Source organism: Petaurus breviceps, unplaced genomic scaffold, assembly GCF_028583685.1.
Source record: "Petaurus breviceps papuanus isolate PSGF00001 unplaced genomic scaffold, PetGlider_PUasm1.0 47, whole genome shotgun sequence".
Classification (NCBI taxonomy): domain Eukaryota; kingdom Metazoa; phylum Chordata; class Mammalia; order Diprotodontia; family Petauridae; genus Petaurus; species Petaurus breviceps.
In genome coordinates this window covers 9,399,495-9,423,012 of record NW_027186349.1, presented here as the reverse complement: position 1 = coordinate 9,423,012, position 23,518 = coordinate 9,399,495, and the positions used below count along the sequence as shown (strand labels likewise).

General features: G+C 37.8%; 1 protein-coding gene across 1 annotated transcript in view; it reads right to left on the bottom strand.

The window, feature by feature from the left end:
- Window positions 1-20,827, bottom strand: part of ZNF622 (zinc finger protein 622) — a 42,179-nt gene extending 21,352 nt beyond the window's left edge. Inside the window, exons 1-4 of the mRNA XM_069101413.1 lie at window positions 20,048-20,827; window positions 18,174-18,416; window positions 17,743-17,905; window positions 14,236-14,348 (exon numbers count right to left, since the gene is read on the bottom strand). Of these exons, the coding sequence (XP_068957514.1) occupies window positions 14,236-14,348; window positions 17,743-17,905; window positions 18,174-18,416; window positions 20,048-20,663 (1,135 nt within the window). The 5' untranslated portion in view covers window positions 20,664-20,827. The remainder of the gene's footprint in view (window positions 1-14,235; window positions 14,349-17,742; window positions 17,906-18,173; window positions 18,417-20,047) is intronic.
- Window positions 20,828-23,518: the final 2,691 nt, after the last annotated feature.

Below are 23,518 nucleotides of genomic sequence, written 5' to 3'. Positions count from 1 at the left end.
ACAGATTAACTGAAGAGGAAGTAGATTACTTAAATAATCCCATCTCAGAAAAAGAAATTGAACAAGCCATCAGTCACCTCCCTAGGAAAAAATCTCCAGGGCCAGATGGATTCACTAGTGAATTCTATCAAACATTTAAAGAACAATTGATTATAATACTCTACAGATTATTTGGGAAAAATTAGTGAAGGAGTCCTACCAAATTCTTTTTATGACACAAATATGGTACTGATACCTAAATCAGGAAGAGATAAAACAGAGAAAGAAAATTATAGACCAATCTCCCTCATGAATATAGATGCAAAAATTCTAAATAAAATACTAGCCAAAAGACTACAGCAACTTATCTCAAGAATAATACACTTTGATCAGGTAGGATTTATTCCAGGAATGCAAGGATGGTTTAATATTAGGAAAACCATCAGTATAATTGAGCATATCAACAATAAAACTAGCAGAAACCACATGATCATCCCAATAGATGCAGAAAAGGCTTTTGACAAAATACAACATCCATTCCTATTAAAAACATTAGAAAGTATAGGAATAAATGGAGCCTTCCTTAAAATAATAGGTAGCATCTATTTAAAGCCATCAGCAAGTATTATATGCAATGGGGAGAAGCTGGAAGCATTTCCCAAAAGATCAGGGGTGAAACAAGAGTGTCCACTATCACCCCTCTTATTCAATCTGGTACTAGAAATGTTAGCAGTAGCAATTCGAGAAGAAAAAGAAATCAAAGGAATCAAGTTAGGCAAAGAAGAGACCAAGTTATCACTCTTCGCAGATGATATGATGATATACTCAGAGAATCCTAGAGAATCAAGTAAAAAACTCCTTGAGACAATAAATAAATTTGGCAAAGTTGCAGGATGTAAAATAAACCCACATAAATCCTCGGCATTCCTATATATTTCCAATGAAACTCAACAGCAAGAACTAGAAAGAGAAATCCCATTTAAAGTTACTGTAGACATTATAAAATATTTGGGAATCTACCTGCCAAAACAAACCCAGGACCTGTATGATCATAACTACAAAACACTTTTCACACAAATAAAGTCAGATCTAACTAATTGGAAAAATATCAATAGCTCATGGCTGGGTAGAGCTAATATAATAAAAATGATAATTTTACCTAAATTAAATTATATATTTAGTGCCATACCAATTAATTTACCAAAAAACTACTTTATAGAGTTAGAAAAAATAGTAACAAAATTCATCTGGAAGAATAAACGGTCCAGAATATCAAGGGAATTAATGAAAAAAAATGCTAGGGAAGGTGGACTAGCTTTACCAGATTTCAATCTGTACTATAAAGCAGCAGTCATCAAAACTACTTGGTACTGGCTTAGGAATAGAGGAGTGGATCAATGGAATAGATTAGGCACACGAGATTCAGAAGTCAACGACTACAGTAATGTATTGTTTGATTGGGATAAGAACTCACTATTTGACAAAAACTGCTGGGAAAACTGGAATGTAGTATGGCAGAAACTGGACATAGACCATTATCTAACACCATATACCAAAATCAAGTCTAAATGGGTTCATGATCTAGGTATAAAGGTTGATACTGTAAGCAGTCTGCTAAAACAAGGAATAGTTTACCTATCAGACTTGTGGAGAGGGAATGACTTTATGACGAAACAGGAATTAGAGAACATTATAAAATGTAAAATGGATAATTTTGACTACATGAAATTGAAAAGTTTCTGTACAAATAAAGCCAATGTAACCAAGATTAGGAGGGAGGTGGGAAATTGGGAAAGAATCTTTACAACCTATGTCTCTGACAAAGGACTCATCTCTAAAATATACAGAGAACTGAGTCAAATTTATAAGTATACAAGTCATTCCCCAATTGATAAATGGTCAAAGGATATGAACAGGCAGTTTTCAGAGAAAGAAATTAAAGCTATCTATAAGCACATGAAGAAATGCTCTAATTCACTATTGATTAGAGAAATGCAAATCAAAACAACTCTGAGGTACCACATCTCACCAGTCAGATTGGCTAAGATGACAAAACAGGAAAATGACAAATGCTGGAGAGGATGTGGGCAAACTGGAACACTAATGCATTGTTGGTGGAGTTGTGAACTGATCCAGCCTTTCTGGAAAGCAATCTGGAACTATGCCCAAAGGGCTATAAATACTTTCATACCCTTTGATCCAGCAATACCACTCCTAGGGTTATATCCCAAAGAGATCATAGAAATGAGAGAAAGACCCATATGTACAAAAATGTTTATAGCAGCTCTTTTTGTTGTGGCAAAGAATTGGAAATTAAGGGGGTGTCCATCAATTGGGGAATGGCTGAACAAGTTGTGGTATATGCATGTTATGGAATATTATTGCGCTATAAGAAACGGGGAGCAGGCGGTCTTCATATTTACCTGGAGAGGCTTAAAAGAACTGATGCTGAGTGAGAAGAGTAGAACCAGGCGGAATTTGTACACAATTACAGACACAACATATGCGTGATGACCAACTTTGATAGACTGGACTCTTCTCAACAATGCAGGGATATAAGTCAATCCCAAAAGACGCATGATGGAGAGAAAAACGTGCATCCAGAGAAAGAACTAGAAAGAACTAAATTTATATCCAGGTGGAAGCAAAATACCTGATCTTTTTCGTTCTCTTATTTGATTTTATGTCCTCTTTACCATTTTTCATTCCAGCTGGTACAATCCATCCTTATAACCTGACCATTGTATAATGTGAAAGTATTTACAGATCCTATACTTGATTATAAGATGCCATGGGAGGGAGGGGAAGGAGGGGGACAAAATGTGAAATTCAAGGAATTGTGGAATTGAATCCTGCAAACTAAAAGGAAACAAACAAATTAATAAATTTAAAATTTAATTAAAAAAAAAAAGCCAGAGCTCAATGAAAATTCAGCCTCCAATTAACAAGACTCAAGAGAGACATAGAAAGGTAAATAGGGAAAACACACACACACACACACCATGTTATTTAATAAGAGCAAACTGTTTACATCCCTATATGGAAAGCTGATACCTGTTAATACTGAGAATTCTATACCTATGGCGACATCTAAAAGGGATATATAGATAGAGGGCGTGGGTATAAATTATACAAAATGATGATAAAAAACCTTATTAAGGGCTGCAAAGGGACTGCAATGGAAGAAGAGGAAAGAATGAAGCTTTCTGCTAAATTATGCCACACAAAGAGGCATAAAAACATTATAGTAGCGGGAAAGAAGGGAGGGATACTATGAGCTTTTCCCTCATTGGTTCTGGTGCAGGGAGGGAATAACATAATCAGTTAAGTATAGGACTCTATAGAGAAGAGACATAAAACTTATAATAGAGGGAAAGAGAGGAGGGAGAGGAGCATTGCATGAGATTTATTCTCGTCAATCTTGGTTCGAGGAAGAAATAACATACAACATTAAGTATAAAAATCTATCATACCGTACAGGCAGTAGAAGTGGGGGAAGGGATAAGAAAGGGGGAGGTGATTAGAAGGGAGGGAAGAAGTAGTAAGAGGGAAGGGTAGGAAAAGGTAGGGGGGCTTATAAGAAGAGAATACTGAGGGAGGGGGTGGTCAAAAGGAAAACTCTTAAGGAGGGGAAGAGAGAAAGGGGGAAAAATGAAAGCATAAATAGGGGAGGGAATAGGATGGAGGGAAAGAGACAGAGTAATCATAACAGTGAATGTGAATGGGATGAACTCTCACATAAAATGGAGGCGGATAGCAGAATGGATGAAAAACCAAAATCCTACAATATGCTGTTTATAAGAAACATATCTAAAACAGGGGGATATACACAGGGTAAAGGTAAAAGGCTGGAGTAAAATATATCATGCCTCAGCTAAAGTAAAAAGAAAAGCAGGGGTAGCAATCCTTATGTCAGACAAAGCAAAAATAGATCTAATAAAAGAGATAAGGAAGGAAACTATATCCTGCTAAAAGGCACCATCGAAAATGAAGCAATATCATTGCTAAACATTTGTGCACAAAGTGGTACAGCATCTAAATTCCTAAAGAAGAAATTAAGGACGTTAGAGGAAGAAATAGATAGCAAAACTATACTAGTGGGGGACTTCAATCTCACCCTCTCTGAACTTCATAAATCTAACCTCAAAATAAACAAGAAAGAAGTTAAAGGAGATAAACAGAATCTTAGAGAAGAGAGATATGGTAGACCTCTGGAGAAAAATAAATGAAGATAAAAAGGAATATACCTTCTTCTCAGCGGTACATGGCACATATGCAAAAACTGACCATGTACTAGGGCATAAAACCTCACAATTCATTGCAGAGAGGCAGAAATATTAAATGCATCCTTCTCAGATCATGATGCAATAAAAATTATATGTAATAAAGGGCCATGGAAGGACAGACTAAAAACTAATTGGAAACTAAATAACTTTATCCTAAAGAATGAGTGGGTCAAACAAGAAATTATAGAAACAATGAAATAACTTCATTCAAGAGAATGACAATAATGAGACAACATACCAAAACTTGTGGGTTACAGCAATAGCAGTTCTTAGGGGAAGTTTTATATCCCTGAATGCATACATAAATAAAATAGAGAAAATAGAGGTCAATAAATTGGGCATGCAATTAAAAAAGCTAGAAAAAGAACAAATTGAAAATCCCCAATTAAATACTAAATTATAAATAATGAAAACCAAAGGAGAGATTAATAAAATTGAATTTAAGAAAACTATTGAATTAATAAATAAAACTTAAGAGCTGGTATTATGGGAAAAAAATTGATAGACATTTAGTCAATATGGCAAAAAAAAAAGAAAACCAAATTACTAATATCAAAAATGAAAAGGGTGAATCTACCTCCAATGAAGAGGAAATTAAAACAATAATCAGGATTATTTTGCCCAATTGTATGCCCATAAATTTGACAATCTTAGTGAGCTGGATGAATATTTACAAAAATATAAGTTGCCCAGACTAACCGAAAAAGAAGTAAACTACTTAAATAACCCCATTTCAGAAAAAGAAATTGAACGAGCCATCAATGAACTCCCTAGGAAAAAATCTCCAGGGCCAGATGGCTTTACTAGTGAATTCTACCAAACATTTAAAGAACAATTGACTCCAATATTTTACAAACTATTTGGGAAAATTGGAGAAAAAGGAGTCCTTCCAAATTCTTTTTATGACACGAATATGGTACTGATACGTAAATTGGGAAGAGACAAAAGAGAGAAAGAAAATTATAGACCAATTTCCCTTATGAATATAGATGCAAAAATTCTAAATAAAATACTAGCAAAAAGACTACAGCAACTCATCACAAGAATAGTACACTTTGATCAGGTAGGATTTATTCCAGGAATGCAAGGGTGGTTCAATATCAGGAAAACTATCAATAAAATCGATCACATCAACCACAATACTAGCAGAAACCATGATTATCTCAATAGATGCAGAAAAGGCTTCTGACAAAATACAACACCCATTCCTATTAAAAACACTAGAAAGTATAAGAATAAATGGAGTCTTCCTTAAAATAATAAGTAGTATCTATCTAAAACCATCAGCAAGTATTGTATGTAATAGGGATAACCTAGAAGCATTTCCAGTAAGATCAGAGGTGAAACAAGGGTGTCCACTATCACCCCTCTTATTCAATTTGGTACTAGAAATGTTAGCAGTGGCAATAAAAGAAGAAAAAGAAATTGAAGTAATCAAATTAGACAAAGAAGAGACTAAGCTGTCACTTTTTGCAGATGATATGATGATATACTTAGAGAATTCCAGAGAATCAAGTCAAAAACTACCTGAGATAATAAACAAATTTGGCAAAGTTGCAGGATATAAAATAAACCCACATAAGTCCTCAGCATTCCTATATATCTCTAACGAAATCCAACAGCAAGAGATAGAAAGATAAATCCCATTTAAAGTTACTGTAGACATAAAATATTTGGGAATCTACCTGCCAAAACAAACCTAGGACTTACATGAACACAATTACAAAACACTTTTCACACAAATAAAGTCAGATCTAACTAACTGGAAAAACATCAATGGCTCATGGCTGGGTGTGAGCTAATATAATAAAAATGATAATTTTACCTAAATTAAATTACATATTTAGTACCATACCAATCAATCTACCAAAAAATTACTTTGTAGACCTAGAAAAAATAGTAGCAAAATTCATTTGGAAGAACAAAAGGTCCAGAATATCAAGGCAATTAATGAAAAGAAATGCTAGAGAAGGTGGCCTAGCCATACCAGATTTAAACTGTATTATAAAGCAGCAGTCATCAAAACTACTTGGTACTGGCTGAGGAACAGAGTAGTGGACCAATGGAATAGACTGGGTACATGAGACTTAGCAGCCAATGACTATAGTAATCTACTGTTTGATAAATCCAAAGACCCCAGTTTTGGGGATAAGAACTCAATATTTGACAAAAACTGCCAGGAAAACTGGAACTTAGTATGGCAGAAATTGGGCTTGGACCCATATCTAACACTGTACACCAAAATAAAGTTGAAATGAGTACATGATCTAGGTATAAAGACTGATACTGTAAGCAATCTGGGAGAGCAAGGGATAGTTTACCTGTCAGATTTATGGAGAGGGAAAGACTTCATGATGAAACAAGAGTTAGAGAGCATTATAAAATGCAAAATGGATAATTTTGATTACATTAAATTAAAAAGCTTCTGTACAAATAAAGCCAATGTCACCAAGATTAAGAGGGAAGAGGAAAATTGGGAAAGAATTTTTATAACCAATGTTTCTGATAAAGGCCTCATTTCTAAAATACACAAAGACCTGAGTCAAATCTATAAGAATACAAGCCACTCCCCAATTGATAAATGGTCAAAGGATATGAACAGGCAGTTCTCAGAAGACGAAATTAAAGATATCTATAAGCATATGAAAAAATGTTCTAAATCACTTGTGATTAGAGAAATGCAAATCAAAACAACTCTTAGGTACCACATCTCACCAGCCAGACTGGCTAAGATGACAAAACAGGAAAATGATAATTGCTGGAGAGGATGTAGAAAAACTGGAACACTAACGCATTGTTGGCAGAGTTGTGAACTGATCCAGCCATTCTGGAGAGCAATCTGGAACTATGGCCAAAGGGCTATAAATAAGTGCATACCCTTTGACTCAGCAATACCACTCCTAGGGTTATATCCCAAAGAGATCAGAGAAGAAGGAGGAGGACTTATATGTACAAAAATATTTATAGCGGCTCTTTCTGTGGTGGCAAAGAATTGGAAATCAAATTGCCCATCAACTGGGAAATGGCTGAACAAGTTGTGGTATAGGAATTTAATGGAATACTACTGTGCTATAAGAAATGAGGAACAGACAGACTTCATAATAACCTGGAGAGACTTATATAAACTGATGCTGACTGAGTGAGAAGAGCAGAACCTGGAAAAATCTACACAATCACAGACACAACATATGTGTGATGAGTAATTTCATTAGACAGGGCTCCTCTCAGCAATGTAAGGTTATAAGAGAACTCCAAAAGACTCATGATCGAAATAGATATCCACATCCAGAGAAAGAGATGGGGAGTCTGAATGCAGATTGAAACAAACTACTCACTCTCTTTCTTTTTCTTGTTTTGTTTCCTCTTTCCCACTGATCATTCCATCAGTTATAATCCTTCTTTACAAACTGACTAATGATTAATGTGAAGATATTTGTAGATTCTGTATTTGAGTGCATGCCTCCATGATGGAGGGGGGGAGAGAAGGAGGGGGAGAAAATTTGAAACTCAGGGGACTGTGGAACTGAATGTTGTAAAATAAAAATAAACAACAAAAAAAACTCCAAATATTTCACTATTATTTATTAAATGACTTAGAAGTAAATATTTGTATATTATGATCATAAAAATGAAACTACAAATATTTTGGACCTGTTAATAATTTCATCTACCTGATCAATAACCGTTAACTCATTAGTGTATACTCTACATCAACTTCCCTTGCTGAACAGGATGACCAATTGTAAAAACAAAAACAAAAAATCACCAAATTTTTAGGTTCAAGAGAGGATTTTATAGACCAACCTTTCAAAGTGAAGGGACACAGTGCCATCTGCTGGCTATCCTATACCAGTGACACGATGACATTTCTCCAAAAGCAAGTGAATTTAGCTAAGGGAGGAAAGAAGAAGACTTACTATATAGTTTTCGATACTGCTGCAGTTAGGCTCCCTTAAATGAGAACAAGCACTCTTAGATCACCCAAATCAAAAAGTCTGGTAGTGTTACTATACACATACCCCTTCCCCTATCAGCCTGCACTTGCAATATATACAATATATACACCTTGAATATATACAGAAACAAGTAAATTCATTCAAGCAGATCCATTTTAACACTGATTACCTACACGTTAAAAGTCAGCTTCATTTGTGTCATCTTTAGGTCACAGCACAGCAACCAAATGGTCCATATTCAGATCCATTTATACATCCAACCTGCATTGAGTAACTAGGTGAATAAAAGAATTCTACATAGAAAGCAAAGCAATAATAGAAGGTGGAAAACCATTTTATTTATGATAATTATTTAAGATAATTCAGGTACCATCTTTCATCTTTAAGATAAGTCATCTTTCATGCTACACGTGCTTGACATCAGTTTTTAAGACCTTAAGGTCTTAAAATTCACTAAGATGGTGAAGGCAAGAAAGCTGGTAAAAACCACAATGCTTCACGCTAGCCAGTATCAGTATCAGACTACAGGGCAGCTAGGTGGCACAGTGAGTAAAGTGTCAGCCCCAGAGTCAGGAGGACCCAAGTTCAGTTCTGGCCTCACTCTTAACACACACACACACACACAAACTAGCTGTGTAACCTTGGGCAAGTTACTTAACCCCAACTGCCCTCCAAAAAGCGAAAAAAAAAATATCAGACTACTTATAGAATTATTCCCACTGCACATTACTGAATTGTTTTACAGGGTTTTATTATTATGAATTGTAAATAATGATACTTTAAAAGAAAATTTTTTTGAAAAAAACATGCATTACTTTACCAAGTAATAATAAAGGATGACAGTAAGTATACACCAGTGGAATGGTCAAACATGATCTAAAGTAGCTTACTTACTTCCAAGTGGAGTTTATGAAATGGCAAAAGTCCAAAAGTGAACTTAAAAGGCCTTCTATGGAATGACCAACTAAAGTGTACAAACTATGAGTGTTCAAGAAACAAACCAAAGATAATATAACCTGACAAAAGATATATACAACTGGATTTATCAAATGTAACCAATAGTGGTTTATCTCCACTCAGTCCTTATGAAATAACTGAGTTTCAAGAGTGGAATCTAAAAGCACGTTACAAGTGATATTTAAATGAAATAAACCAAAAATTAAGTTCATAAAGAAACTGAGTAATATAGATTTTATTCAGGATTAGGCCACTGCCATCAGAAATTACAGAAAGGTGAGTTTTAGGTAGCCTGGATTTATTGATCAATGATGATTATATGATGAAATGATGGAAACTGAAACAATCTCATTGAATTTTGAAAAAAAAATTAGCATCTAACAAACAGCTAGTCAAGACCAATGGCTAGAATTATATAGCAGAACCTCAATTGCCATTATGAACAAATGGACAACAAATCCTGGCACTAAAATTCAAGCCCTTAAATGTTTGTTAGCATGTAACAAAAACAAACAAACCCAAAACCCGGTACTGGAAGCTATACATAAGACAACTATCAACTTCTGATGGCAAATTCTTCTGTTGATAGTACAGCTAAAGCCACTTAAGACACAGAAAAGGAAGTTTTTACCATTAAAGTCCTAGGCACTATTAAATAGAACATTAGAATCAAAGTAGAAACTATGATTTTTATCAGTTGAAACGACATTAAAGAAGCTACATTACTATTTACTTTGGCATTGCACCATAAGGACCATGGGATTTTCCCATACTGTCCCCATTAGTTTGGGGGCACCTTAAATCTTTCCAAGTTTCTCTGATACAGGTCTTATTTTCAAGATCTAGAGGGAACCGATTTAAATTTATACGAGCCATTCCCCAAATGTTAAAAGGATCAAAGGGATATGAAAAGGCAGTTCTCAAGGGAAGAAATCCAAACTACCAATAGTCACATGGAAAAATGCTTCAAATCACTAATAATTTGAGAAATGCAAATTAAAGCAACTCTTGAGGTTCAACCACATACCCATTAAATTGACAAAATGGAGAAAAAATGAAAATGATAAATACTGGAGAGGGTATAAAAACAGGTATATGAATGCATTGTCAGTGAAACCATGAACTGGCCAAGCCATTCTGGAAAGTAATTTTGAACTATGCTCCAGAAGTTCCTAAACTGGTACTAAAAAAAGTTACTAAACAGCAATACTTTTACTAGGTCTATGCCCAAAAGAGATCAAAGAGGAAAAGGACACATATTTACAAAAATATTTATGGCAGCTCTTACTGTAATGGCAAAGAACTGGAAAATCAAGGGCAACTAACAACTGAAGAATGACTGAACAAATTATGGCACATGAAAGTACTGGAAAATTATTGCACTGTAAGAAAAGATGAAGAGGATGATTTCAGAGAAATCTAGGAAAACATTTATGAACTGACACAGAGTGAAGCAAACAGAACCAAGAGAATAATTTATACAATAAATTATTGAAAAGACAAACTTAAGAGCTCTGATGAAGGCAATTACCAACTACAATTCTAAAGAGATTAATGGTCAAACAGCTACCCACTTCAAGAAAGAGAACTGACGGACTTAGTGTAGACTGAGACATTTACTTTTTTGACATGGCCAACACAGGAATTTCTTTTGCCTGGTTTTGCATATATGTTAGGAGGGTTTTGCTTTTCTTTCTTTTTCAAATGGAGAGGGAGAAAGGAGGAAAAGAAAACAGATTTTTTTGTTCATGAAAACGAAAATTATGAGAAAAAAGAATGTGTTGTTCATTTGGAATGTCTGTCTTGTATCCCCAGAGCTTAATACAGTGCTTTACACAAAGTACACTTTGCAAATACTTCTTGATTCATTTCTTCATTCCCACCCAGACATTAATTTGATCCCTGAATACTGAAGAACATTTCTCATAGATGTCCCCATACTGAACTCAGAATCTACAACTTAAATAGAATAAAAAGCTTTCAAAATAGAGAAACCTAGAAGAAAAAAGTCAAAACCACGTGGGAAAAGAATGAACTATCACTCTATACCTTCTTTGGCAATGTCTGCTACTAGAGTTAACCTGAAGATGCTTTCAGTAATAAGCTTATATTAGTCATTTCATCTGTTGTACAGCAGTCTATAGAACATTAAATATGAAATAATATTCTATATGAACTTCATCAAAAAAAAAGATGAGAAAAATGAGATATCTTACAACCAATATGAAACATCCACTTTGATTAAGATGGCCCTGAATGGCCTGTGATGGATCCTTTATATCAGATGATGGGCCAAAGATTTTATTAGAGGGATAAAGCTGTCATAATTATTCTTAGTAGAAGACATGTAATTTACTGATCTGTTGACAAATATACTTTAAAAAGTATCTAACAGAGAAACCTATTTGATTTAATGAGAGGACTGTACAATGAAAAGTGTTGGATCTGGGGCAGCCAGGTAGCACAGCAAGTAAGAGCACCAGCCCCAGTGTCGGGATGACCTGGGGGATCGAATCCAGGCTCAGACACTTAGCATCCACCCAGAAACACCTGGCTGTGTAACCTTGAGCAAGTTACTTAACCCCAATTGCTTAGGGAGGCCAGGTGGCTCAGCAAGTAAGAGCACCAGCCCCAGTGTCAGGATGACCTGGGGATCAAATCTGGGCTCAGATACTTAGCACCACACCCATAAATAACTGGCTGTGTAACCTTGAGCAAGTTACTTAACCCTAATTGCTTTAAAAAAAAAAGTGTTGGATCTGGATTCCAAGGAGATAGGTCCAAATTCTGGCCCTACTGCTTAATCCCAGGGTAACCTTGGCCAAATCACTGAACCTCTCTAGGCCTCAACTACCTCATCTGTAAAATGAGTGTTGAACTAAAAAGTCACAAAGCTCCTTTTCAGTTTGAAGTCTGAGATTCAATGCCAATTAAAAAAAATCAAACATAATCTTATTTTTACAGCCAATGATCTTCACTCTAAAACACTAAATGCTTTTGTTTTAGTTCCTAAGATCACTGTGAATGGTTTATCTCAGGTCACATAGATGGCAAATAGCAGAGCCTATTTCTGAGACAGTCCCCAATATTCCTTTTCAACTCAAGACTCTTTGCATCACAATTTCTCACATTATCATACAATTTGACAATACACCCCCCTAAGGCACTAAAATCAGTAAAGGCATTAGTGTATCAAAGGTGTCCAATTTCAAGGGACAGCTCATTTCTATAACTGGGTTTTTCATTGTCAAAGTTATTTTAAGATCACTCTCTAATAGGATTTGAACAATTTTCCCACTTTAAATTCTGCTCAAAATAAACTCATTCTCAACAGCACACTAACAGATAAAGTAAATACAATTATCTTTTGATTTTCTCCCTTAGAGAGATAGAGCATAAATTTCTCTTTGTACACCAACAGAAAAATCTGTTATTTCTAGAACAGAAGGCCTGACCTAAGACCTTATCTTTCAAAGGCATTTTAAGATGCAATTTTCCTAGAAACAGTAAAAATACTTAAAAAGTAGTTGTATCTTCAAGAAACAAAAGAAAATTGCATCCCCAAAAATATATCAACATTTTAAAGCAACTCCAAACATCTTGGTACACCTATATATTTCCAGTGTGAACCAGCATTCTTACTTTGTATATATGATGATTTTAAGTATTAGATTTAATAGTTAATAAAGAAGAAAATGTTGGCTATTTTTCAAAGTATACAGTTATGCTTAAAAAAAAAAACCTATGATCTAAATGGTTTGACATCTGCCTTAAACAGTGGTCAATAAAATACACTCCCTAAATTTTTTTTTAAAAAACCTTAAAATGTTCAGTTCCATTAAAAAAATTTATTGTTGTTCAGTTATTTTTAGTCATATCTGTCTCTTCATGACCCCAATTTGAGGTTTTCTTTCTTTTTTGTTTTTTTGTCTTTTTTGGGGGGGTGAGGGGAGGCAGGGCAATTGGAGTTAAACTAATTTGCCCAAGGTCACATAGCTAGTAAGTGTTAAGTGTCCGAAGTTAGATTTGAACTCAGGTCCTCCTGACTCCACGGCTGGTGCTTTATTCACTCGCTACCTAGTTGCCCCACATTTAAGGTTTTCTTGTCAAAAATACTGGAGTAGTTTGCCATTTTTTTCTCCAGCTCATTTTACAGATCAGGAAATGGAGGCAAACAAAGTTAATTGACTTGCCCAGAGTCACACTGCTAGTATGTATCTGAGACCACATTTGAACTTAGAAAGATGAATCTTCCTGACTTCAGGTCTGGCACTCTCTATCCACTGTGCCACCCAGCTCCTAGCTGCATACTATACTCAAGGGCATACTGTTTAGAGCAAGCACATTCAAACAAAATTCTTTTTATGTATGTGTACACATACACATACATGTACATGTATGTGTGTTCACTTCAGGCACTATGGCAGGTGCCAAAGTTAACAAAGGCAAGATGCAAAAAATCCCTGACCTCAAGGACTCTACATTATACTGGAGGGAAAAATAGAAAAACTAAATACAAGTTAATTTTAATGGGAAGGGCACTAGTAGCAGGGAATCAGAAAAAGTTTCAAGAAAAAAAAGGATTCTAAGGGGCAAAGGTGAAGTGAGAGGGCATTCCAGGTATGGGAAATATCAGTGCAGAGGCAATGGAGACGGGTGAGGGAATATACTAAGAGAAACAGCAGGAAGGGCAGTTTCACTGGACTAAACCAGCCTGGAAATTGAAGGAAGGGAAATTACACATAATAATCAATTCTAGAAACAAGAAGGCTGAGATAAACAGAAGAAAAGAAAGGGCAGTACAGGAAATAAAGAACAAAGATAACAGAAATATTAAAGGATCCCCATCATAAAACACGAATAAAAGAAATGTGAGCTTTTTCTTTTAAAATGAGCCAGGAAATTGAGGTACAAGCTTCAGAATTAATTAATGTAAGTGACTTTTAAAAACAATCAAGTTTTTCTTTTCTCCTGAATAGGAAAGCAAATCTACTTATGTGCTGTGCCTGTTAGACCATCCAATTTCACATTAAGAAATTTTTGAAATATGCATTTACCTGAAGGGAGAATCAGCTCCATGGTTTCATCATCATATTCTAAATTCTTTTCTGAAGATAACTCCTCAGACACATCGATGTCCTCACCTTCCTTGTGATCTGGATAGCTACTCCTATAACAGAACATATTTTATAAAGATTTTGAACTTTTAAAAGTCACACAATTTAGTCTAGTCATCTGTCATGGAAAATAGCAAAAATACACAAATCTACAAGGGCAGTCACAATTCTCCTAAGTTTTTGTTTTGTTGTTTTTTTGAGTTTTTTCCTTTTTTGGGGGGAGAGAGTGGTGGTGATGGGGATAGAGGAGAGAGCAATGCTAGTATGAGAAGCAGTATGGTAAAATGGATAAAAAATTGACCTGACAACCATGAGCTCAAGTACTGCCTCTGACATACTGGCAAGTCACATAACTTCTCAGTGCTCTCTGCAACTCTCTAAAGACTTAAGCTGCAGAGAAAGCATTTCCTGTCCTCAGAATTCTCTATATAAATGAAATTCCTAAATCTTGTCTCAATTCTAATCTTTGTTAGGATCATAATGGCAGCATGGTACAGTAGAATAAGTCTAAGATGAGAAGACAGAGGTCTTGCATTCAAATCCTGTCTCTATCACTTACAATCTATGTGACCTTGAGTAAATCATTTAAATTTTGGGGACCTGGTTCTTTTTCTGTAAAATAATGAAGTTAGAATGAATGACTACAAGGTCCCTTTAAATCTATGATCCCATGCCCCCTACAGTCAGATCCAATGACCCACTAGAGTCAAGACAAGAGTAATGTCAACACCAGGTCTCTGGGTACATCTGAGGAAACCTGAAGCAAAAGGGGGAAGGCGGGAGGTTGGGGATGGAGAGAAGAGGAAAAATGCTTTAAAAAACAACACCCCCCCCAAGCACAAGATTGCCACTACCATCAATGAGAACACAAGTCTTGCTCTTTGTAACTACTTTAGTGTTACTGGCTCTGCAGCATATTCCAGATTCAATTTTGGGAAATCATTTGCTATAATCATGTTAGTATTTAGATATTAACTGATGAAGTCATCAAAGAACTCATACCCTGTCCTTCACAAAGCAAGAGCTTACACTATGTTGGAATTCAATAAAAACTAGGATATGAACCATAATATTTAGGGGGTTGGGGGGGAATGTTTCCAATCTTCCAGGGGCAGTCAAAACATAACTTACACAGCCAGTCTAGCTCAATACCCATCATAAGCCCTGACCTACCACCAAAGCGACATTCCCTAATTCAATGTATAGCCAATGCAAAAGTATAAGGGAAAAGGATAACAAGAAGCTTTATAACTTTGTTCTCAGGTTCAAAGGTTCATAAACCCGGAGCTAGATGGGGCTTCAGAAGTCACTGGGTCCAAATTCCTTGTTTTTCAGATGAGGAAACTGATTCCAGAAAAGCTAAGTGATTTATCGATGGCCAAATGTGCAGTCAGCATCAAAGGGGGATTCTGAACCTGACTCCTCTGCCTCCAAGGCAGTACCTTCTTTCACTGTCATCCACATCTCTCTTTCCAAGTCAGAGGTCAGGAACCTCTTTGACCAAACAAGTGACCTTCTTTATACAGAAAACTTTTATAATTCAAGCCTTTAATGACCATCTCAAATTACTCTTTAAAAAGCAACTATCTTGGTTGTATTAGCAAAATAAAAACAAAAAACAGTGTCTGTCCAATGGAGAATAGATGAACAAAACTGTGGTGTATAAGTTTAACAGGTTAAAACTGTCATATAAGAGGCTAGGTGACGGAGTGAATAGAGCACCGGCCCTGGAGTCAGGAGGACCTGAGTTCAAATGCAGCCTCAGACACTTAACACAAAGACGGCTGTGTGACCTTGGGCAAGTCACTTAACTCCAATTGCCCTCCAAAAAGAAAAAAAAGTTCATTGGGTTGGGAGAGGGTGAGAGGTGAGAAAGAGGAATTGACTTTAATGTAAAATGAAAGGCATCAATAATATTTAAGTAGCTCTATTGGGAGACATGTTCTAAATCTTTAAAATTTGCTGATGAAGCTAATACATTAAACATTTTTGTATATGGCAAGGTCTAAATGAACTTCACAAAGTGTTAGAACTCAACCCATGAAATTTTTTGACTATAATAAAAGAAATGTTCTTTTTATCAGTTGTGTCTACATACCCCCCAAACCCATCTCATTTTACCCTCCCTATACACCTCAGGAAGAGGACCTGAACACGATATTTCAGCAGTTCAAGCTATATGAAAATTCCAGTTGGAGCACTGGGACTGATGATTACTGCTATAAACACTCAGTCTCTTTATTATAACCCCTTCTCATCTGTAAATATACCCTTTGGTCTTCCTCCCTCCTTTCATCATATGGGTATTTTCTTATATAGATGCTTACTTCATTATCTAAATATCAGCATTTCTATCCAGCTTAGACCTAAGCCTCCCAGACCTCTTCTCCCCCTGGCATTTCCTTTCTAACTCCTTCAACTGCACCCTATGGAACAAATATTTATTCACACTCAATATGTACACGGTCCTGGAGACAGACAAAAAAACAATTCTAAAGGCCGCCCCCTCAACACTTCTACTAACTTGGCCTAGGGTCTGGCTGCGGCAATCTCTGGACTGATTTCCCCAGCTGAGCCATCTCCTCCTCCCCTCAGGCCTCCACGTGATTCATTCTACAAAGGAAAGGTCAGATAAATCCGCAGATCTATCCACAGTAGAGTCCCTGCTCAGGAACCTTTCACATATCTCCACTGTCTAAGGGGTAAAATACCAACAGCTGAGAATCCAGGAGCTCTAGATCAGACTCATACTTTTCTATTTTTCCTAGGACTTCTATCCTCCAGCCAAGTTTTACCATTTCTAAATACACTCTGTGCTTTCCCATTTCCATACCTTTGCTCATCCTTTTCAGCCCAGCTGATAAGCTTGCTTCATAAAGTACAATCTAATTTCCCAACTGGAAATGCATTTTTTTTTTTGCTTTTTGGAGGGGGGAAAGCAGGGCAATTGGGGTTAAGTGACTTGCCCAAGGTCACCCGACTAGTAAGTGTTAAGGGTCTAAGGCCAAATTTGAACTCAGATCCTCCTGACTCTAGAGCCAGTGCTTTATTCACTGCAACACCTAGCCACCCCCTAGAAATATATTTCTAAGATATTTTACTTGATACAAGTTACAAAAAGGTACATTCAGGCTTGATAGTAAGAAAAACTTCTTAACAATCAGAATTATTCTAAACTGGAGAGAGCTGCCAAGAATTGATGGATTCCCTATCTTATTTTTTTCCAGTATTATATTTGTGTACACATTTTATTTTTCCAACAAAGTTTTAAAATTATTGAGAGTAGGAAACACATTTTATTTTTCTTTTTATCTTCCTCAGTCATAGTAGAGTGCCCAGCACACATAAAAGACCCTCAAAAATATATATATATATGATTAGTTTAATATCAGGTGAAGTCAGACAATCCCATACAAGAGCATGGCCTCCAGGGAAGGCTATTCCTACCGAAAATCATAGAAGTCTGCAAATTCCAGGGCAGCATCTCCCTCTGTGAAGAGTTTACAATGGCTTTTGTCATTCATGTGAGCCTGCACAGCTTCAGTAGAGTAGAAGGATTTCCCTTTCTCATTGCACCACAAACAAATCTTCCCTACACCAACTTTCTCCCCTAGAAATGAAAAAAAGGTTTAAGAGAAAAAGTAAAAAGGACCTTTTGGGACAAATTTTTTTTATATTTAACTGCAAGCCTCAAAGATAACAATCATGTTTGTGGTATTCATAAACAACACATATTAAGAAACTTGGTGACAGAGAATTTAAAAATATATGTGAAAGAAGAGTAAGTCTGATGCATATAAAAATAGAACATCTTACTTCCCCACCATCCAACCCCACTCAGAATGTTTTCTTGTTCAAGGAAAAATGTTTGGACTTACCCAAATATTTAATTAGTCCCCTAAGATCAGAAAGGTATTCTATATCAGGGATAAAAAAGCTATGAAATTTTGTCATGTGAGCCACATTCTTCATGAGTGAGCTGGAGTGATGAGAACAAAACAAGCAGTCTGTTACAAGAATAGCCCCAGGGGGTGGGTTTTCTGTAACTTCATCAACTTCTTCTTGCTCCTCAGCACCTTCTTCAGAGTCCATCTCTTCATCTGAATCAATATCTTCCCAATCTTCAAGTCAGAATAAAAATAAAGCCAGTTTTAGAAATGCAGTAATGAAAATCATATCTACTATCTCTACTATGCACAAAAGTCATTTAAGACGATACTTGTTTTTCAGGCAGTAAGGCAGACCTGTGTTCAAATACCCACCTCTGACATTTATTATCTTTGTAGCCTAGAGCAAACCTCTTAAACATTTCAGGCCATTCCCTTTCCCACAGGGATGAAAGCACAGCCCTTGGTATATACTCCATCTCATGTAGTATACACAAAGTATATATTCACTGAGGCAATTTCCTTTACAAAGAGTTATGTATGTTTTATCTCATTTAATAGTTGTATGATATATGAGTATGTATAGTATATGTATGAGAAATAAGATGTCAGAGAGAAGTTATATATTGTTTTCCATAAAGAAGCTATTTATATTGTAAACTTAAGGGCAGTGACCATTAATTCCCTTTTATTAATTCACTCTTAATTCAATAATTCAGTTAATTCACAAACTCACTAATTTACATACCTGAAAACTTGCAAGCCATTAATACTTAAATTGATCTAAATATAAAAAGCACTGTGCCTTTCTCCAATTTAACAAAGAAAATGATGAGACTGAGAAAATATTTTTAGAATCCTTAGAACTCTTCAAAAGAAAGGTACTATTTAAAACAATTAGCACTACACAAATGTCACTCCAAGAAAAATAGTTACAGCAGCTTTTATTTGTATAGTACTTCACATCATTTCACAGATCAATACATTTATAAATTTTACAATCCACCCTTCTCCCCACCCAACATCAGAATGTTAGCTTATAAAGTTAATGAGACTACAGAAGGCTCAAATTCCATTTAGACTAATCAGATCTGCAGAAGAACAATTTTGAATACTTAAACTCATCACTGACTTTGTCGAAAAGAACTTTTTTTCTCTGGCACATGTCTGACCATAAAGTGGCATAGGCGCAGATCAAACTTTCAACAAATGGGGAAAAAATTTAATTCAAAGCATAGGTCTTAAGTGATTAACAATAGCTGTATCATGGATAGGAAAACTGTTGCTGAGTCGTTTCGGTGTGTCCAACTCTCCCTGACCCCATTTGGGGTTTTCTCCTAAAGATACTGGAGTGATCTGCCCCTTCCTTCTCCAGCTCATTTTACAGATGAGGAACTGAGGCAAACAGAGATAAGTGACTAGCCCTGGGTAACGCGGCTAGCGTGTGTCTGAGGTCACATTTGAACTCAGATCCTCCTGTCTCCAGGCCAGGCAATCCTAAATCCCCAAACTGAAGCTGAGGGCCATGCAGGCTCGTTTCACTACACTCGAGCAAAAACTCAAAAGAGTATTTAGTTTCTTGTGCCACACTCCTGCAGTCTGGTGAAGCCTATGGGCCTTTTCATAATAATGCCCTCAAATGCAAAAAACAAGTGACATAGAATTATAAGGGAAATCAATTATATTCACAGTTATCAAAATATACTTTAAAAGACAAAGTCTATATATTTCAGGTTAAGTATTCGTTTTTTTCTGTCCTCTGCCCCCACCAATGGAAATGTAGCTGCTACCATTAGAAAACTCTGAAGTCTGCAAATTAAACCCAAGGGAAAGGAATCCTCCAAGTCATTTAAAAGGTGCATTACCATCGCCTTCCACGTCCTCATCTTCCTCCTCACTCCCTCCCTGCTGCTTGGCTAACTTTTTTGCCTGCTGTTCAAACCACTGCAGGCGGGGTGCCTTCTCCGCGGGGTCTCTGTCCGGGGGCTGCGGTCCACCTGCAGCGGCCACCCGGGTCCTGGACACTGCGGACGCCGGGACTACTTTCCGGGGGGACATGGACGGCTGGGCCTTGATGGCCTGCTGAATGGCCGAGTTCATGGTGTCCTTGTCCAGGCCGTCGGGGACCAGCCCCTTCTCCAAGTTCTTCTCGTTTAACATTTCGACCTTCCTGCTGACTGCCTGGACCGCCTTCTTTTCCAGATCCAAGTGCCTGCGGGACTTGAGGTGGTTCTCGTAGGCATTGAAGGTGGCAAACTTCTTGCTGCAGACGGTGCAGTAGGTGGCGGTGCCCTTGCTCTCCTCCTCGGCCACGGCCCGCTGCGCCAGGACCCGCTCCTGGAAGTTCTCGGCCGTCACCGGGGCCATGTCGGCCACCTTCCGCTTCAGGTTGTAGCGGTGCCAGTCGCTCTTGTAGTGGGCGCGCTGAATGTCCGCGTCCTTGAACGCCACCCGGCAGGTGATGCACGTATACGACGCCATCACGAGGCCGGTTCGAAAGGCTCCGGTGCCACGGAGGTCCGCCCGGCCCAGCCCGGCCACTCACCTCACCACGCTAAGGCCCGGGAGCCGGCCAGCCGAACTAGCCACAGGCCTGAGGCTTGAACTTCCTGCGTCCGCCGGAAATCGCGGGATCAGGACAGGAAGTCCCGCCTCAGGTCCGAAGTAGTCACGCCCAGAGGGTAGCGGATTGGGTGCGTTCGGTGGCAGTCAGCGGCGGTTGCTGTGTCCCCAGTCCTGTGCGTGCGAAGCCGAAGTAGGCGGGGATGGTTCCCTCTGCTTACCCCGAACTCATTCACTTCTTCGCTCTCCTCTTGGCATCTCCTTGGGTCTCGCCCAGTGGTGACTAATGCAGCGTCAGAGCGGAACTGACGGAGTCCCTGAGGTTGTAAAGCGCTCGGAGAGCCTCCAGACCTTGCCCGCCTGTGCTTGCACAAGCTGGGCAGTCTTGGGGCTTGGACTTGAAGTGGGAGAAGTGGACCTTCGCGCCCGGGGCCGGGGACCGTGCCTGAAAGCCACGCTGCCCGCGGGGGCCGGCTGCCTTATTTATCCTCACCGCAGGCGGCTTTTGTTCGCGTGCCTTAGTTTTCAGTTTTGTTGTCGTTTTCCGGTTAGAAAGCATCTATTTTCTCTTCTACTCCCTACACTGATGAAAAAACAAAACAAAACAGAAGTACTACCAAACCATAACAAGTCAAGCAAAACAAATTCCTAAAGTGAACGTGCCCAGGAATGTGTTTCGTTCGGCGTATCTCCCCTCTGCAGGAAGGTGCCCTAGTGATGCCACTTATGGGCCTTTAAAGAAAGAGGAAAAATCGCGTTTCTTTGTTTCTCCTGTCCTCGGCCCTAGGTAAATGACTTAATCTTACACATCTCATCCTCCTCATCTGTGAAATGAGTACAGTACTATTTATGTCAGTTTTTCTGAGGAAAAGTGTCTTAAATATTTAAAGCATTATAACGGTTTAGTTACTGACTGGACTTGTGATTTCGTTGGTTTAGATTAGAAAAGTCCCCCCCTGCCCCCTGCAGAGTGGCACCTCCCACGCGGCTTCACGTCGCCAAAGCGCTTTCTTTACAGAAGCCAAGCGACACGCGCAGTCTCGGTGTCCTGATTCCCATCTTACTGTGGGGGGAGGGGGGGGCGTGGGGGGGGGCGGCGCGACTGCCAAATGGCAGAGCATCACTCAAGCTGCTGCCATCAAAGGCACCGGTTTGGGGATTTGATTTCATTACTTACAGAAAAGCAGCCTTGACCTTTCTTTTTCAGGTAGTCCAATAATAGTAGTGGTAGAAAAATATTCTGCATCTACCTGAGACAATAAGAACAATAATATTAATAGACAGCATTTATATAACCTGAGGCAGCCAGGTGGCAGTGATAACAGTGCCAGGCATGGGATCAGGAAGACACGTCTTCGTGAGGCGAAACGTAGCTTCAGACACTTAACAGCTGGGTGCCCCTGGGCGAGTCACTTAACCCTGTTTGCTTCAATTTCCTCATCTGTAAAATGAGCTGGTGAAGGAAATGGCAAACTACCCCAGGGTCTTTGCCAAGAAAACCCTAAAAAGGGTCAGGAAGAGTTGGACAGGGCTGAGAAACCGACTGAACAACAACCTGTCCCCAGTGCTTAGCACCTAGTAAGCACAATGATTGTTGAGTAGCTGTATGACTATATATTCCAGCCTCTTAAGTCAGTTTTCATATGTGTAAAATGAGGCTAATAATAGCACCTTTTTTGCAGGGTTTGAGGGATCAAATGAGATCACATGTTTTCCAAACCCAAAAGCACTATATAAATGCTAGCTATTATTATAAAAGGATTGATGCATGGACTCCACCCCATACCTCCATACCTAGAATGCATTCTTTCTTTGCTGTTTAGAATCTTCCATCGAAGTTCAACTCAATGCTGCCTTTCAACAATAGGAAGCACTTGAGCTAGTGTCTATGCCACACCATCACTTTGTATATATTTTTAATATTTTATGTATATTTTGTATTTCCTCCAATACAATGTTAGCTCCTTGATTACAAGGACTGTATTTATTTATTTATATTTTTTGCCTTTGTAGTCCTAGCTACAGTGCACATTAGCACATTATAGCACATTATAGGTATTTAATAAATGCTTGGTGGCAAAATGGATAGAGCTTTCATTTTAGAGTCTGGAAGACCTTATTTTGAACCCTGCTTCAGATACTAGCTGTATGACCATAAGCAAGTTTCTTAGCCTCTCAACTTCAGTCTCCATGCCTGTAAAATTGGAAAAATAATATTACCATCCTATCAGGATTACATAAGAGCTTTGCAAATCTTAAAGCTCTATATAAGTGCACACTATTTTATTATTAATTTTTTAAATGGTGACAATAACAGCACCTACCTTACAAGGTTGTTGTGAAGATCAAATGAGATGATTTCTATACAAAGTGTTTTGCATAACTTAAAACTATTTAAATTCTAGTTATAGTTTGTGGAATTGAGTTCAAAAAAACTCTTCTCGACAGACTTAATTTTGAGATATGATCTTACCAAATGTGCTGTTAGTCCAGTTTGCATTGCCTTGCAAGAGCACAAAGAGGTCTTACCCAGAAGAGGGAGTGCTGATGGCTTCTGTTGACATTTAAGAGATTAGCTTACTTTCTTGCCTGCTTATATCTGTCAGGAACAGCTTCCATTTAAAAATGGAAACAGGCCACATGAGTAAGAGTGAGCGTATACTTATTAGAAAGACTAAGTATCTGGTCTGCTGAAATAATCTGCAAGTTGATGTTTGTAGTGGACTGGGCACTAGATTTGGAATGAAGAGGATCAAGTTTATATGCTGTCACTG